The sequence below is a fragment of the Sprattus sprattus genome (genome assembly GCF_963457725.1).
Source record: "Sprattus sprattus genome assembly, chromosome: 7".
NCBI classification, from domain to species: domain Eukaryota; kingdom Metazoa; phylum Chordata; class Actinopteri; order Clupeiformes; family Clupeidae; genus Sprattus; species Sprattus sprattus.
The window spans coordinates 32358488-32375857 of NC_137926.1; the positions used below are offsets into that span (position 1 = coordinate 32358488).

Genomic DNA, 17370 nt, shown 5'->3' on the forward strand with positions numbered 1-17370 from the left:
TGCATCCATCTCTCAAGCTGCAGCTCAGGTGTCTGTGGGCGCATCCATCTCTCTAGCTGCAGCAGGGGTTGCTGTGGGTGCATCTATCTCTCAAGCTGCAGCAGGGGGGCCAGTGGGTGCATCCATCTCTCAAGCTGCAGCTCAGATGTCTGTGGGTGGGCCTGCCACCCTGAGTAGAGCAACCCCTCCAAAAGTTGGCAATGCGTGACTTGCGCAGGAACACACACTCACTCGCTCTCATTCAAAGGCACACATGGACACACTCACACTCACTCACACACACACAGAACATGTCATTGCCTGCAGAGGAGAGGTCAAGGGTACAAGCTGGAATGAGATGAGGGTTGAGTCCTAGGGATTTGGTGTGGTGCTACTTCCGGCAGGGTAAGGATGGTTGCATGGACAGCATCCCAGGTGGCGGCACCGTCTGAAGGGGCAAACACAGAACCAGTGAGTGCCCAGATAATAAACAGTTATAATCACCAGTTCTTCTCATATTCATAGACAAACAGTACGGTGATGAAGTGCAGTCTAGCGCAAGTGTGAGAAAGAGGAATTAGATGGTAAATGTTAAGATTGAGAAAATCATGCAATGTTTCACAAACCGTATCTTTTGAGTGCCCCATTATGAAGAAATAGGGAGAGCTTAGAGTTTCACTTTTCATGCACATGGAAAGGTTGGAAGGTACCATTCCTACAGGGAGAGGGAGTAAAACCCTGGACTATCATTAGAGTTAAAAAAGGAGGGATTTCATAGTGATCGTTACATAGTGATCGTTACATAGTGATCGTTACATAGTGATCGTTACATAAGATTGTTACATAGTGATCGCTACATAGTGATCGCTACATAGTGATCGCTACATAGTGATCGCTACATAGTGATCGCTACATTGTGATCGCTACATTGTGATCGCTACATTGTGATCGCTACATAGTGATCGTTATGTAGTGATCGTTACATAAGATCGTTACATAGTGATCGTTACATAGTGACTTCAGAGAAGTATTCAATGTTTCCTACAAGTGACAGCTGATAGAACCAGAGAAATTTTAACTCCAGAGAAAGGCATGGAAATTAGTGAGACAGGTTATCGGACAGAGACATTATTTACAATAGTACTAACACATAACAATAACACATTCTCTATGGTTTAGTCTTAAAAGGTGGCACATCCACTTGTGTTGTCAGCTGTATATTTGGGAGGAACTGAGCACCCACCATACTCAGGCACTAGGCCTGTGCCCCTCTTTAACAGCAGACGCACGCGACGACACCCAGCCTTGATCAGCTCAATGGCTCGGGCATGGCACATGTCCCTGGTGCTTTCACCGTTGATCTCAATAATCTGGTCTCCAACCTGCACAGGAGATAATACCAAAGGGCAGTTAGGTATCAGCATGAACTGGTCTTTGTCAAAACAAACCAGAAATAGTTAGGAATATAGAAGCAAGCAGCAATGCGGGGGTCAAGCAAACCATCAGGCCAGAGTTGCCATGGATGTCATTATGTCGAGAGCATGTCCGTAAGCAGTCAAAGCAAGTTTCATGTCCATTGACTAAAGGTTGGCCAAAATATGAACTGTCTGGTGCCAATTTGGGGGGAGATTGGACAAAATGTTTGGCCTGTGAAAACCTTTTTAACCTTTCCATAACATCCAATTTGGCGGATGCATCAATAAGGATGACATGACAAGTTGCAATGTCTCGAAGGTGAAATGACAAACACTTTTTGAGCTTCCTCACAATGGGGTCACAAGTCCATGTACCAAGATTAGTTTTGATGAGATATGACCTAACATCTTGTTTGGTGGCTTCACCACAGACATTTCTTTAGAGTTTTTCATACAATTCAATATGTCAGAAAATCCATTATGCCAGAATTGATGTTAAACTCGGCTTGATCCAAGAAATCTAATGGTACCTCATTTTAAAACATCGGGCAGCCATAGAGGTTGGCAAAGATCTGTAGCACTACAACTAAGTGTTTTCTCCCATTAGTTAGTTAACTAAATGTTAATAAATGTTGTGCCCATTGCAAGTAGAACAAGCTATAATGTAATAATTATTGTTTTAATGTTCAGCTTAAGTATATGTTTTCTTAAGTATTAAGTGTCCCTTTGTCCTAACAGTAATAAAAAGATTGCAGTGCCGTAATATTATTGTAAGGCTCGCTGGCAACAACTGTATATTTTACAATATCAAACAACAGCTATTAATATTATGGGGCTGCAATATTGAAGATATATTGCATATCAACATCACCTAGAGATGAAAATCGGTTGATTTAGCCTGTTACAGCCACAGCTACAGGCTTTTTTGTGTTTCTCTGCCTTTTTGTCATGATCATTTAAAGGTACGGTGTGTAGTTTTTAGTGGCAAGGTTGCAACCAGTTGAATACCCTTCAAGCAGCTTTGAGTACCTACGGTGGCCGTCAAATGCCATGCCCATTCTCTAGTCTATGCAAATACAAAGGGCTCATTCTAAGCTTACGAAAACACAATGAATCACAGTTACAGGCAGGGTGCGATTTGCCGGGGGGGATGGGGGGGATGGGGGGGATTTACCACCCCTCTGGTTTTTACATCCCCACCTCAGCTGGATGAATTTCATACATGGGGGGGATAACCCTCAATGGTTAAAAAAACAATGAAAAAACAGACAGGTTTTCTTACACTTGCTTACATCGCTGGCACTAACGTTCACCTTACCCGAACTGTCGGCATTCTCAGAAGTCGCTGGCTTTGCTCATTTCCGTGTATAGGTTATGTACAATCAATATGAAAATATTTGTTCACTGAATTAGCGAGTTATGTCCAAAACAGTTGCGTTTCAGTTTCAAAGTTTCAGTTTCGGTTTCAGTATTTCAACGTGAATGACAGGGAGCACAAGAACTTAGCATCTAGCAGCGATTATCATATCATAGACATATATGATGCATGTATACGAAGAGAATTAGGCCTATGTATTGCTTGTTTTTTTTTCATGATAAAAAAAAAAAAAACATCCCCCCCCTCTGGTTTTTTGACAAATCGCACCCTGGTTACAGGTATACACTAATGAAAACATAATTATGAATACTTCATTCCATTTCTTCTAAAAGATGCCACTAAAAACTACACACTGTACCTTTAAGTGTGTTTTTTGTGTGTGCTATTGTTCTGACATCTGCTCCAACCTTGGATCTGCAGACATCTAACATAAGAATATCGGAAAGGTGGGTGAAGAACTCACCCTCATCCTTCCACTGCGGATGGCAGGCCCATCTTCTGCCAGCCTCAGCACAAACAGGTCCATTTTGTACTCTCTTCCTCCCCGAATACTGAAGCCAAAACCTTTCACACTCTTCTCTAGGTCCACAGTGAAGTAATCAAAGTCCTGAGAGGGAAGACAACCCAAATCACAGGCATGAATATCAAAATGATGGCTAAAGAAGTGTCCAGCGCTGCCCATTGTCAACTGTGTCCTAAATGAATGTTAAGTTAACATTCAGATCTTTCAGCAAGTGTTGATTTCAAGCTCACTCTGGGTGAGTAAGTTCATTCATGAGGAGTGGATGGTTTCTACTCTCCATATTGTAATTTTGACATTCACTGAAAAGTAAATTAATAGAAGTAAAGAGTAAATACCATTTGCACACATATTGATTACAAATCTTTGATTAAACCAATGATAAAATCAACGGTGAAACATTAACTTCAGTAATAATTAAAGAAACTACTACATTATGGGGACTCCTGGGGCCGTATTCACAAAGAATCTTAGGGCTAAAAGTAAGTGGCGAATTTAGGAGAAACTCCTAAAAATAATGGGCGTGTCAGTCTTAAATTTAGGACTCCTATTTTTTAGTATTTTAGTATTTTATCCCTAAAGTAGCAACTAAGTCTAAGACAGCTTAAAACTCCTCATGAGGACTCCTAAGTCACTAAGACTTATTCACAAAAAATCGTAAGAATGCTGCAGCCGACTTGGAATTGATAAAAGACATTGCTTAAACAGTGAAGGTATTAATATTGTCGTAGAATTAGCGCGGGATGCAATGGCGCCTTTAAACAACGATGTGTCCCGAAGTGAAATGTTTGGAAACATAAAGATAGCCTATTTGGCTTCGCGGAAAACGCAAATGACGACACTGGGAATCATCAGTCAGCCGTTTAATTCATCAAACTATCAACGCACGGTAGACCCCACATCATCCAACAGTTTATCCAGTTGCCTTTGGACAATCGCCAATTACACAAGATCAAAGTAAATTCCATGGCGATCGCAGGAATGTCCAGTGACGGGACACACATTACAATAATTGCCCCATCAAAAGATGAGGACGTTTTCGCCCACCGTGGCCTGGATGTACCGATGACTCGTGCATTTCAACGGAGAGCGGTCTGCAGCAGGTTTTTGAGAACTTACCAGCTGGATGCCGCTGGGGTGACAGTGGCTATTGGTCCTGGGACCAGTAGGCTTTCGCTTAGGCTACGTTTCACGTTCGTTTCGCTTGAAGGGCCGTATGTGCTGATATTTGAAGTGGTCAAGGGCTGGAAATATAATAGCCTAACAGTTTGCTGGGTGCTTTAATTATTACTGCCTTGATTATTACATGCAATTGCCATATTTGATATTGATCGCTTTCTTTTTCTCTTAACGTGCAAAGTGTCATTCCCGTTGGATGCACAAACTTGTCATCATGCGTGTGCATTCTGCTAACTGCACTGTCCATAACTATTTAATATGACTTAATTTGAAGCCTAGCTTATTCTCTTATTTTCAGTTGATATAGTGGGATTGTTAAGAGGGACGTCACGAATGAGTTTTTAATGAGAGAGCCTGTCAACAACCAATCACCGTCCTCACCCCTTCTAAACTCGTGCATGAGAATCGACGTCATCCATAGCAACGGTGCTTTTATCTTAAGCTTAGGAGTTTGTATTATCCTTAGTATGAGTAGGTCTCAGAGGCGTTGTGAATCACTTTTAAGAAATTACTCCTACGTAAAAGGTTTTAGCGCGAGTTAGGAGCACTCTTAGTGGTAAGATAAAATGCTTTGTGAATACGGCCCCTGGAATGATATTATTGTTGTATCTCTAAGTTTCAAGACTGTTTGCATCCCCTAACCAACACTAAAGATCTGACACCATTTAATTAACAAATTCAGTGATACATGGTAGTTTGGCTGGTAGTTTTACCTGTGGTCTGTAGTCAGGGACTGCTGGTAGTTGTACCTGTGGCCTGTAGTCAGGGACTGCGTGTTGCCTGTAGTCGATGAGAGGCGGGGGGTGGCGGTAGTCCAGTGTTGGGGGCTGGCGGTAGTCAGCCACTGGAGGGTGTCTGTAGTCCACTGGAGGCTGACGGTAGTCTGTGTATGGCGGCTGACATATATCAGGTTTCACATCTTGTCGCGCCTTCACCTCTGACCTGTAAATACCGGAGAATCACAGGACCAGTATTCCTGTCAGAGGACTGCCAACACCGTGACAAACTAATCAGTGGATTCTTGTTGGAGTCTTATCTAGTGTACAGAGTAAAATACATTATATTTGACATAACTTTGCATAATGGCATAATTTATGGTAATCAAAGAAATTCAGATGTTTTTAGTCTTACAATACATTCATGTAATATAAAGTCATCAGCAATTACCAATAGAGTATTTCAACTTAACCCCAAGGCTGAAAAACATTCTGTCCTTTTGTTGTGCTGTACTCAAGGATGCCAAAAGACAGATTTCTGGAGGCCTAGCTGTCAAAAAGTCTGCACTTTTGTAATTATGTGTATAGCCACTTGATATGTACTTTCACCCTTCTGAGTATAAATGACATCCACATTGTCTTCTGTAAGAATTTTCAACAAAACACTTTTTTGGAAAGATCAGATTTAGACTGAACTAGTTGCTGCAGCTACTGCTAGAAAAAAAGAAAACAGTTGGCAATAATAGGAAGAGTAACTCAGCGATTCCTAACAACAATATGTCTTCCATCTTGAGTGTTAATATGAGAGGAATCTATTTTTAACTTTTTATAGCTGAATTTGTTAGAACTGTCATTCCAGGAAAATACTCTGTTGGAAATTCCAAGTCATCTGACTGCTCTCTGGCTACACATTTTATGTTGCAATGACAGCTCCAGACATTCAGAGGGTCGCTCTAGTGTCATTAATACAGACAGCGCTGGCTGCACCTCCCCTTAACATATACTGCACAAGTGGACCGTCCTCTTTTAGATAGAACTATGGCAAGCCATTTTGGCAAGTCACAGAAGGTGGGCAATGCTCACTTAATCTCATCCTGTGTGTGATCTACCACTGTCATCCTTTCAAAGATGTATGAATCAAAGCTGAGCCTCCTGAGGCCTAACATCTGAGTGGAACATGTCACCTTCAGGCTTAGTCCCATGCATTATGGACGAGATATCCACAGGTAAATAATTAACGAGGAGGAGTTAAGTGATGTTACACAACCCAGCTGAAGCTCTTTGGCACAAGGAGCGTTGGATGGCCCCAGGCCTTGTGGGTTATTAAACTAAACACTTTCAATCAAAGCACACTGAATACCATAACTGACAGCAGTAACCACCCTGCCACCCAAACTCCAAACTGAACATGATGATGACTGAAAAAAAAACTGTTAATGCTTCACTTGTGTTCATTTCTGGTGACGATATAGAGACACCTGGTACAATGAACTGTCCCCACACATCAGACAACGTGGATGGACACCAGTCTATCTCCCTCCTTGCGAGGCTTGCACCCATAGGTATCTTCAAGATAAGGATATGGATACAAGGACAAGGTTCAACAGCAAACACACCTACAGTTAACAGACAGCTGACACTGTGCAAGCATTGTTCAGTGAGTCAACATTAATAAAGCCTGAGGAAGAACAAACCAAACTTTAAGACTGAGACTTGGCAGTTATGCAGACATTTCACATATGGAATGGAATGCCCCCAGCTGACAGTGTGAGTATTGTAGCACTGAGTTGGAGAGCACACTAGATGTTCTGAATAAGGGTAAACTGGCTCTTCATGCAGTGGACCACAAATTCAAGTGTGGTTAAGTACGTGTATTTTTCCCGGCGGCACATTAGCATACAGTATGGCTTGCCACTCTCTGTTGGGATGAATGTCTACATTGAGTCCCAACATCAACCTCATCGGCCTTGAGGCCAATCGCTCCCACATCTAGTGGAAAGATTAAGGGGAGTTGTTTGCATATTTTTATTATAATACAGATAAACACACACAGTACATTCTGCGATGGTTAGGTACTTGGTGAATCCACACAGAATGATTCAAAAGTGATTCCAGAACTGGTATGAGAACTCAGGTCTGTGACCAAACAAAGTGAGAGTGGCTTCAACAGAACCCAGGAACATTTGACATCTGACTTTGAGCTAGTAATACCTGCTGTCATGGAGGTATAACTGTGGTGGGGGAAGTGTCACTGAGGTGATCTGGCTAGGAGCAGCCATGGGGAGGCAGGGGTCCCCCACAGGGACAGGATGGGGGGCTGTGGGTGTGGGCTGGAGGACCTCCATGCTGGGCTGAGGTGCAGGTGGACTGGGCTGCGTTGTCACCATTGGGCTGCTCTGAGCCAAGGTGGGGCTGGCATCTGTGACCAGTGGGCTGGGCTGGCTGGTCGCTAGGGGCTGCTGCATGCTGGAGGGACTCTGATGTGCCGCTGGGCTGGACTGGGACTGTGGACTGTGCTTCTGGGCCATAGGGCTCTGCTTCTCTGACGTGGGTCCAGAGTGCGGTCCATTTCCTTCTGTCAGAAATAAAGAACTGTAATGCTGATCAAAGAATAACCACACTGCTCTAGCCTAGAAGATGAGACTAGTCTTCTGAATCCAGGAGACACATATTCACGTATGATATTAGTCTAAACCACCAGAATAAACTTGGTTTCTCACAGAACACAGGAAGGAATATGCAAACACAGACAGACAACGCACTGCTATTGAAATAACTAAACAGCTACATAATTCCCTCACCATTGTGAAGCAAATGCAAATGCATATGAAATGATTAATGTATATACCGGTATACATTTAGAAATGCATTTAAGACTAAACGCAGTGTAGTGCGGTGCAGAATATGACCGCAGCACAAAGTGAGAGAATGAGCATGGACGATTATGACATCATGGGCCCCTGGGAGCCTCCAACTCTTTGGCACACACAGCAAGAAGCACCTCACAGTCCAACCACCCAGTGCTTACCTGACATATTTAATATCTGTAGACTGGAGTCACACCACATCAACACCTGATGTAATAAGGTATATTAGTGTAGGCAGTAGCTGTGTCTGTCTGTCTGTCTGTCTTGTTCCTGGCCCAGCATGCCTTGCCACTGACCCAGCCTGACCTTTCACAACCAGGCAGGCTTGCTTAGCGTAGTGTTATTTAAATCACATTTATTTTATGTACTATTTGTGAAATGAAAAAAAATATCCCTGTCGTTTTTTTTTTCCCTGTTCGATTGCCAGGCACAATAAAATGTTATAGAGACATAATCTGTATAATTATAGCATCCACAACATATCCAATCTGATATTTAATTAAAAATGTATATTTAACCGCAAAACAATTAAGTAGGCTATAAAATATGACTGAACTAGACTTTTATAGAGCAGTCCAAACCTGAATCACTGATCACTGCTAGAGGCCCCCAGAAACCCTTAGAACCTGAATCACTGCTAGAGGCCCCCAGAAACCCTTAGAACCTGAATCACTGCAAGAAGCCCCCAGAAACCCTTAGAACCTGAGGCTATATGCACACGGAGCCTAGATTCACTGAATGTGGTTCATTTTTCACACCTATCGAATCTTTTAATTTAGTAAAGACAGAGCCTGGTAACGAGAGATTTGCGTAAAAACGGAGCCACCAGATTGTGTTGAACGGGCTGTAGTACATACCCCACGCCTGTGGGTGGCGCTTTAGCGCTTTATTTACACAACTGAAAAAACGTGAAAAACCTAGAAGAAGAGACTAAACAGCATGAGGATAAACACATTACACAAGACATTCAAGCTCCAATTAACACCATTACATTATGATGGTTAATAAAATCAGTGGTCAGACTAAAGGATATGCGTAAATGAATAATTTTTTCTATTGATAATTAAGAGTTTGGAACAGTACAACATGACATGTCTGTCATCCCATTTCCCATGAGGCTTTGCTCCGACCATTTTACATACATTTATGAATAAAAAAGCAAATTAAATCGCTGGCACATTTATATTTGTGGTCATGAAAGTTATGTTACGTCTGAATAAGAAGAATTAGATCAAGATAGGAGGCTAATCAAAAATCAGAAGGCTGGGTTAATGTTAGTGAATTCGAGGCCCACCATGAGTGAGATTTTGAGGGAGAACAAGTTATATATATAGTGGTTGGAGATCGCGAAACGATCACGTGGGGCAATGACATCATCAGGTTGCGTGAAACCGTGCAGACGAACACCAGCCCCCGTACCGATTCAAATCTACTCACTTTCTACCCCAGACTTCGATCGTTGCGGATAGAGAGTGCAGATAGAGAGTGCCCGTCTAAATGAAAGGGCCATCTGTATTAGCTATCTGTATCAGATTGACAAACTATGGTCCATGTAAACGACCTCTGAATCACTGCTAGAGGACCCCATAAACACTTAGAACCTGAATCACTGCTAAAGGCCCCCAGAAACCCTTAGAATCGGAATCTAAAAATCTTGCTGGAGGGGCCTAACACACGCCCATTCAAGAACATATAGGACCCCACATATGGTGCAAAACATACATTAACACACATATATTTCTAGCGATTGAAAAGATCAGGGGCTAAGTCAAGTTTGCCCAGGGCTCATCTTTTGCTTTGTTTTGTTTAGTTTTTTTCTTTGGAAGGGAGATCAGCATTGCTAGGCTGGAGAGGTATATCTTTACATGCGTGAAAAAATAGAACAATTTAGTTTTCTTTTTTTATCCCTATTTAGCCTATATGTACGTATGTGTTCCTTGTCGTAGAACACTACGACATTACCAGATGGGAAGTGACGTAATCACGCATCCAATTTCGAAACACTATTCATTCACGCCTGGAAGGCTGAGACACGTCAATCATCTCCTGAGCCCGCCCCCTCAGGAGTGCATAAAAAGCCACACCTGACGTGTCTTCCTCCTGTTTCTGATTTTCGCGTTCCAGGTGCAAGGTACTTGTAACGACAAACACTTTTTTCTATTACGCTCAAATTATTATAATTATTGCTATCCTCGTATGCCACATACTCTTCGTAGTTGGTGAATTGGGTTCCACCCATCACTGGCTCTGAGTGCTACGAGTTCGGCTTTAATCTAAGAAACTCGAGTCATTGTATCTAAGCTGTTACCAGCTGTCCTCGGACTAGCTTGCTAACCTTTGCTGCTCAACGTGATCTTCGTTGTGATACTTGCACTCGTACTAATATTCGTCCCGGCCTGCGTCGTTTTGTGCTAACCTTTTCACGTTTCAGTCCGTCGAGTTGGCGTTCCTTCCGAACTCCCCTTCGGAAAGCTGCACAGCATGGCTCTGACCAGAGCTGCCAGGTTAGCTCATTAGCTGGCTAGTCCACGGACTATCCTGCAAAATGGGTCGGTCCCTGACGACTGTCTTAAAACTCAAGTTAGCTATTTAGCTTGTTAGCGGGCTAGCTCACTGAGACTTCATAGAGTAGCTAACTAGCTCGTTAGCTGGCTAGCTCGCCATGCTATGAATATAAACAATTGTTATATACCTTATCTCGCTTACTGCCGCGAGTTAAGGCTTATAGTCTTAAAACTCAAGTTAGCTATTAGTTCGTTAGCGGGCTAGCTCACTGAGACTTCATAGAGTTAGCTACCTAGCTCGTTAGCGGGCTAGCTCACCTTGCTATGAATGTGAATATCTCTGTCTACTCCCGCGCTAACGTGTGCCCGCGAGTTTGGCTCATGAGAGTTAGTAAGTAAGTTAGAGTTGAGTTGGCTATTTAGCTTGATAGCGGACTAGCTCACTCAGGCTTAATGGAATTAGATACCTAGCGTGCTAGCTTACCTTTGCCTGATGGCTTGCCATTAAGAATGTAACTACTCTATCCCTCACTACCGTGAGTGCGAGTTAAACTTCAGAGAGTTGTGTTGGCTATTTAGCTTGTTAGCACCTACTATCATACTAAAGCGCCCATAGGCAATTGTATTGTTGGCGCTATATAAATTTAATTTAATAGAATACGCTGTCACTCCCGTCACTGGCGTGAGTGTGAGTTAAACTTCAGAGAGTTGAGTGAGATGTCTAGCTTGCTGGCTTGTTAGCACCGTTTATAAAGTTATTGAACTCGCTCTGTACTAATGTTTCTATCGTTCTAGTGCCTTAGCAGGCTTAATGCCTCGCGTGCTGGGACTGCAGGGATGCGAGGCAGCAGATGTCTGCTCAAACTGGAGTTACACTCTCAGCTGAGCAGTGCACGCCTCCAGCAGCAAGTGACGGGGAGCCCTGCTGTAGCTTTTACTACCGCAACCGCTCCCAGCTGCGCCACCCCAGTCCTCCCTCCCACCTGGGGACCGCACACCCAAGGCGGTGGAGCTCCCTCACGGCTTCCAACCAGCCCATCCCAGACGTGGATTTTCTGACTGGATACGGAGAGCCTGCTGGATGGAGAGTTCTACTGTGGCCCTCCTGTGTCAGCCCCCACTGAAAAAGACTGCCCATGGTGCAGGTGTGACCTCAGGTCGAGCACAGTGTGGTCTCCCAGCTGTGCAGTACACGCCTGCGCCAACGGGTAGCAGCGAGCCAGGCTGCCGCTTAAACGGCCGTAGCCTCCTCACGCAAAGCGCCCTGATATCACAGGCACCAGTAGTCATGAGTAGGTGAATGCCCCTCATCGCATTCACCACGGCACCCATGTTTTAAGCAACATGATGCTGTTTTTTCCCCAGATCTTGCCCCCTCCCCAGCAGAAGAGGGCACAGCTCTAGACAGCGACAGATTTCCCGTGCTCCAGCATGCTACCTGCAGCGGGGGAAGGCTGAACAGGTTCCAGCGCACCTGATCACCTGCCATTTGAAGGAAGGGGAGGTGGTCCCCTACCGCCAGTAAGACTGCCTGCCGCTCACATGCAGCATGCATGTCAGGCACAGTGTATCAGTCTGCATAAGCATAACCCATGGCTCAAACATAACATGTCACGAACATAAGTCATGCTTGGTAAGTTTCCCCTCAACATTTCCACCACTGTACTCATTACCCACATTCTGTCAATGTGATGGTGTGCCCCCAGATCTTGATCTCCCTCCCCAAAATAACGGAGCATACACAGATCTAGACAGGGGCTGATTGGCTATGAGCGGGCTCACTCCCGACCTATGATTCAGCTCAACGCACGGCGTAAAAGCCGCACGGCGAGCTGGCACACATGCACTACGTGGCTGTAGATGCCCAAAAACATTAACAGTGGTTTATGCTCTGCAGTCTGACCACTTCTCCCAGGTTTAAAACAAACAATGTGATGGTTTGCCCTAGATCTTGTTTTCCCCCTCCCATAAAGGGTGGTTAGCGGGTTTCACCCCGACTATGATATAGCTCGAAGTGCAGTGTGAACAGCTGCTCGGCAAGCTGGCACGCAGGCACTGCGTTGCCAGGGAGGCCCAAAACACTAACAGTGGTTTTATGCTTTCAGTTTGCTCAAACTCAAAGTAAGCAGTGTTACAATAGTGCCATATAGTGGTGTTGCACCTACATCGCCTAGGCTTCGTGGTGAACAAACTAAAAAGCTTTCTAATTCCCAGTAAGTCCGCTCTCTTCCTGGGCATGATATTAAATACCACCTCTCTCTCATCCCGCCTGCTCTTGTGGGCAGCAGCTCGCATCAGTTCCCTCAGAGCAGTTCACTTGCTGTCGAGGGGAAATCCACAGGCTGCAGACTGGTGTCTTCACCCTCAGGTGATCGAGCAGATCTGGCTACGTTTTCACAGAGCTCAGGTGGATCTGTTTGCCAACAGAGAGAACGCCCGCTGCCCGCTCTGGTTCTCGCTGGGGGGAGACAACCCCCTGTTAGGTGGCCACCAATGGCCAAACATGCGTCTTTACGCTTTTTCCCCGATATTTCTCCTTCAGCAGGTGCTGAGTAGGGTTGGGTACCGAGAACCGGTACCAATACGGCACCGGTTCCATACAACCGATACCTACCCGGACCGAAATGCAACGCAGATTTCGGTGCTTCCTTTCGGTGCCTGAGCAGATAATTTTATTTTTATTTTTTTTATTAAAATTTTTATAATTTAACAAAACTAGCGATAGCTAACGAGAAGTAACGTTAGTGGCGTAGATCTTTCTGAGTACGATCTGTATACTTTTTTGTGTTGATAACAGATTTCGTGGGGCACATATAAAACTGCTCCATCTCCCAATATAGACTCTCGCCTGTGTCGCTCACGCTGCATTCCGTATGGGACTAGTGGAAACGGGATTTGTGTTGAGGAGTTGCCATGGTAATGGGTTGACTTGCGTGTGGTTTCGGTTTCAAGATCAGTGTGGTTGTTCTAAGCAGAAGTTGGATACGCTTTATTAAACGGAGAGCTACCGTCTCATCCAAAGATATTCCTTCTCAATGTGAGTTCTTAAGAGAGCACTAACTTGGACGCTACAATAACATTGCAACAGTCTGACAGCGAAGAGCAGGCAGCCTTGCACAGAGCAAGCACAAACAGAGCTAGCCATCAATATAACGGAGAAAATGTCGAAAGGTAAACGATCAAAAGTGTGGCTGTATTTCGCACAAAAAGATTCAAACAACGCGACGTGCAGCATATGCAACAACAAAATTGCGTCTAAATGGGGGAGAGAACTCAAGAGGCCCTGAAGCTAAACTTTTAAAGGGGCAGTACACATTCACGAAACCAGTGGGTTTAAATGAATGCAAACTAATTAATATTTGTTTTACTCTGAAGGCAAACATGCTCATATTTCTGCAAAAGTATTACTGAAGTGTGAAGTGTGTGTACAGAGTTTGTTATGTATTTATTTATATTTATTTAAGTATACTGTAAACAGTTGTTATAAGTTAATATATTGTTTATAGTTTGAAGTTAAAAGGTTTGAAGCCAAGTGTTTTGTATTTATTTTTATTTATAGTATACCTCAAACAGTTAATATATTGTTAAATTTAAAGAAAACTATTTGCCTTGGCAATAAATAAGCCTAATGTCTTTAATTAAAAAAAAAAAAAAAGTATCGGTTCTGGCACCGTTTAGGCACCGGTATCGTTTTAAAAGTATCGGTTATGTACCGGTATCGGAAAAAACCCAAACGATACCCATCCCTAGTGCTGAGCAGGATAAGGGATGAGGGCAGAGAATTAATATTAATAGCCCCCCATTGGCACAATCAACCATGGTGCGCGAATCTATACAGGATGTCAGTGCAACCTCCATGGACGCTGCCTCTACAGAGAGATCTCCTGACGCAGGCGCACGGCACGATATGGCATCCCTGACCGGAGCTGTGGCAGCTCAGAGTCTGGCACCTGAAAGGAGCAGGCTCATAGCTTCGGGGCTGTCTGATGCAGTGGTGCCCACAATACAGAGTGCTCGGGCTCTGTCGACACGATCCCTCTATACGCTTTAGTGGCGCAGATTTGATCTATGGTGTGTCGCGCGGCAGTGCGACCCTGTCAACTGCGCTCTGAGCGTCATCTTAGAATTCCTGCAGTGTTTTCTGACAAGGGGAAGGCGGCTTCCACTCTCAAAGTTTACCTTGCGGCTATTTCGGCCTGCCATGCAGGCATTAATGGTAAAACTCCAGGTAATCACCCTTTAACGTCACGCTTTATGGCTGGCGTTAGGCGTCTCAGAGTGCCCGAAAGGCACTTAGTACCCTCATGGGATCTGCTGGTGGTTTTACGCGCTCTCACAGGTCCTCCATTCGAGCCCCTTGAGACAGTAGACATGAAACTTGTTTAATTTAAAACCGCGCTGTTGTTGGCTTGGTGTCAGCAAAACGTGTGGGTGACTTGCGAGCTCTGTCAGTCAGCGCATCGTGCCTACAGTTCGCGATTGCTGGTGACAAAGTGGTTATGCGTCCGAATGCCGCTTACACGCCTAAGGTGGTGTCAACTCCATTTCGCAATCAGGTAATTGAGTTGGCAGTATTTTCGCCTCCCCCTTTTGCTTCGGCGGAGGAGGAGCGCTTGAATAAGCTGTGCTCTGTGCGCGCTCTCCGCTGTTATATAGAACGCACCAGTGCTTTCAGGAAATCTGACCAACTATTCGTATGCTTTGGAGCACACGCGAGGGGCAGAACTCTTTCAAAACCTAGCCTTTCCCGTTGGATTGTGGAGGCTATTGTTTTGTCTTATAAGAGTTTATCTTTAGAGCCGCCGGTAAGGTTGCGTGCGCACTCTACTCGGGGAGTCTCTTCCTCTTGGGCCTTATTGAAAGGCGTCTCAGTCGAGGATATTTGTAAGGCTGCGAGTTGGAATTCTCGCCACACTTTCGTTAGATTCTATATGTGAGATGTGGCTACTCCTTCTTTCTTGCAAGAAGTCTTACACGCTGATAATTCATTAGCTCCCCAGAGCCTGTGAATGGTTATTATTATGAACGGTTGCCAGCTTTTACACGTTTAATGCTGAAGTTCCGATGTATGGGGAAATCATGTAGACAGACGATTGGAAATCGCTTAGTCTGTGTGAGAAGGTTATTGATAACGTATGTGTTCATTAGCTTTTATACTAATGCAGATTAACCGTTATATGAGAGACTCATGTAGGCAGGTGATCGGAGATCACTCTGGCTACGTGAAAGGAAGGCATAGTAATGTATGTGTTCATCAGCTTTTATATGATAAATGCAAATTAACTGATTTAAGGGGGAATCCCGTAGGCTGGTGATCAGAGATCTTGTAGCCTATGTAAAGAAGGGATTGCCCCGTGATGTTAACCGCCAGCTGTCGTGAGAACCTCTTGGGAGGTCAGAAGTACGAGGAGCTGGCTAAGGTTTATTGACACTGTATTTTTCACGCGTGAAGGGATACGGTTCCCATCTGGTAATGTCGTAGTGTTCTACGACAAGGAACGTCTCGGTTACTTACGTAACCTCGGTTCCTTTAGTGGAACCGCAGACATTACCAAGGTTGCGTGTACAGTGTCCATTCTTCTTGGAGTGGGTGTGTTCTTTTGTTACGCTCAAATTGTCCAAGAGGAGGAAGACACGTCAGGTGTGGCTTTTTATGCACTCCTGAGGGGGCGGGCTCAGGAGATGATTGACGTGTCTCAGCCTTCCAGGCGTGAATGAATAGTGTTTCGAAATTGGATGCGTGACTACGTCACTTCCCATCTGGTAATGTCTGCGGTTCCACTAAAGGAACCGAGGTTACGTAAGTAACCGAGACGTTTTATTCCACCAGTGTGCTTTGGCATACTGTTTCTTATTGTCGTGTCAATAAAGCAAATCTATCTTTATCGAACTTTATCGAACTGAGAGAAAGAGAGAGAAACCCTGGCCATAAGCTAATTATTGGTGTTAGGGCTATCTAGCTTGGGTTGCTAAAAAGTCACATCAGTAAATGTGTTTTTAGCATCAACACAGTTCGATACATTGCGTTATACCCATGCTCAATGATTTAGCTTGGGTTTTCTTCTTGAAATAGCCAAGAAGGTTATATAAAATGTATCGGTGTTTTAAATCTGTGTGTGTGTCTTCCAAATTTGTGAGCAATGAAAGCGCTTGATTACTCCCCCCTCCTTGGGATGCTGCAGGTTCCACTCTGTAACACAGTCTGTCTAGTGTGTTGCTATAAAGACCTGTTTTCAGGGCAAGGCCTTAAATATTCAGGGATATAACTCAGAGTGATGAGCCAGGATGAGCAAGAATTAAGTGAAATAAGAAGATATTTTCTAATTCCAAGAAAAGTGTTTTATCTTGAAGGATAAGGTTTCTGGCAAAAATAGAAAAGAAAGTTTGTTTTATGCCTTATTCTGAGTGGGAATTTAAGGAAGTATAGTTTGTGGATATGGCTGCTGTACACTGATATGGTGTGAAGCCGTAGTTGTGAGTTAGGTTCTATGGTTTTGCAACCAGTCTAGTGAAACCAGTCTAATACAGTCTAATACACACAGAGACACACATGCATTTTTAATATGACCTACCTTCTTCAGGGATGATATGGAGAGTAACAGCGAGGCCAGCATCCTTTATTAGTTTGACGATGTCAGCATGTGGCATGTTGATAATGGACTGGCCGTTGACAGCCATGATGCGGTCCCCAACCTTGAGTTTTCCACAACGATCTGCTGGGCTACCGTCAATGATGCGGCCAATCTTGTGTGGCACTGCTACAAACACACAAGCAACAAGAAATGAATTGACCAGATCTGCTACAATAATTA

The 17370-nt window shown here is 44.1% G+C and overlaps 1 protein-coding gene across 1 annotated transcript in view; it reads right to left on the reverse strand.

Moving 5' to 3' along the window:
- Positions 1-370: 370 nt before the first annotated feature.
- magi2b (membrane associated guanylate kinase, WW and PDZ domain containing 2b) overlaps positions 371-17370 on the reverse strand; it is a gene marked incomplete at both ends in the record, with an annotated part of 91941 nt that continues 74941 nt past the window's right edge. The window contains 7 exons of the mRNA XM_080842082.1: positions 371-427; positions 606-694; positions 1223-1361; positions 3236-3379; positions 5221-5413; positions 7399-7762; positions 17131-17316. Coding sequence (XP_080698208.1) covers positions 371-427; positions 606-694; positions 1223-1361; positions 3236-3379; positions 5221-5413; positions 7399-7762; positions 17131-17316 — 1172 coding nt within the window. The remainder of the gene's footprint in view (positions 428-605; positions 695-1222; positions 1362-3235; positions 3380-5220; positions 5414-7398; positions 7763-17130; positions 17317-17370) is intronic.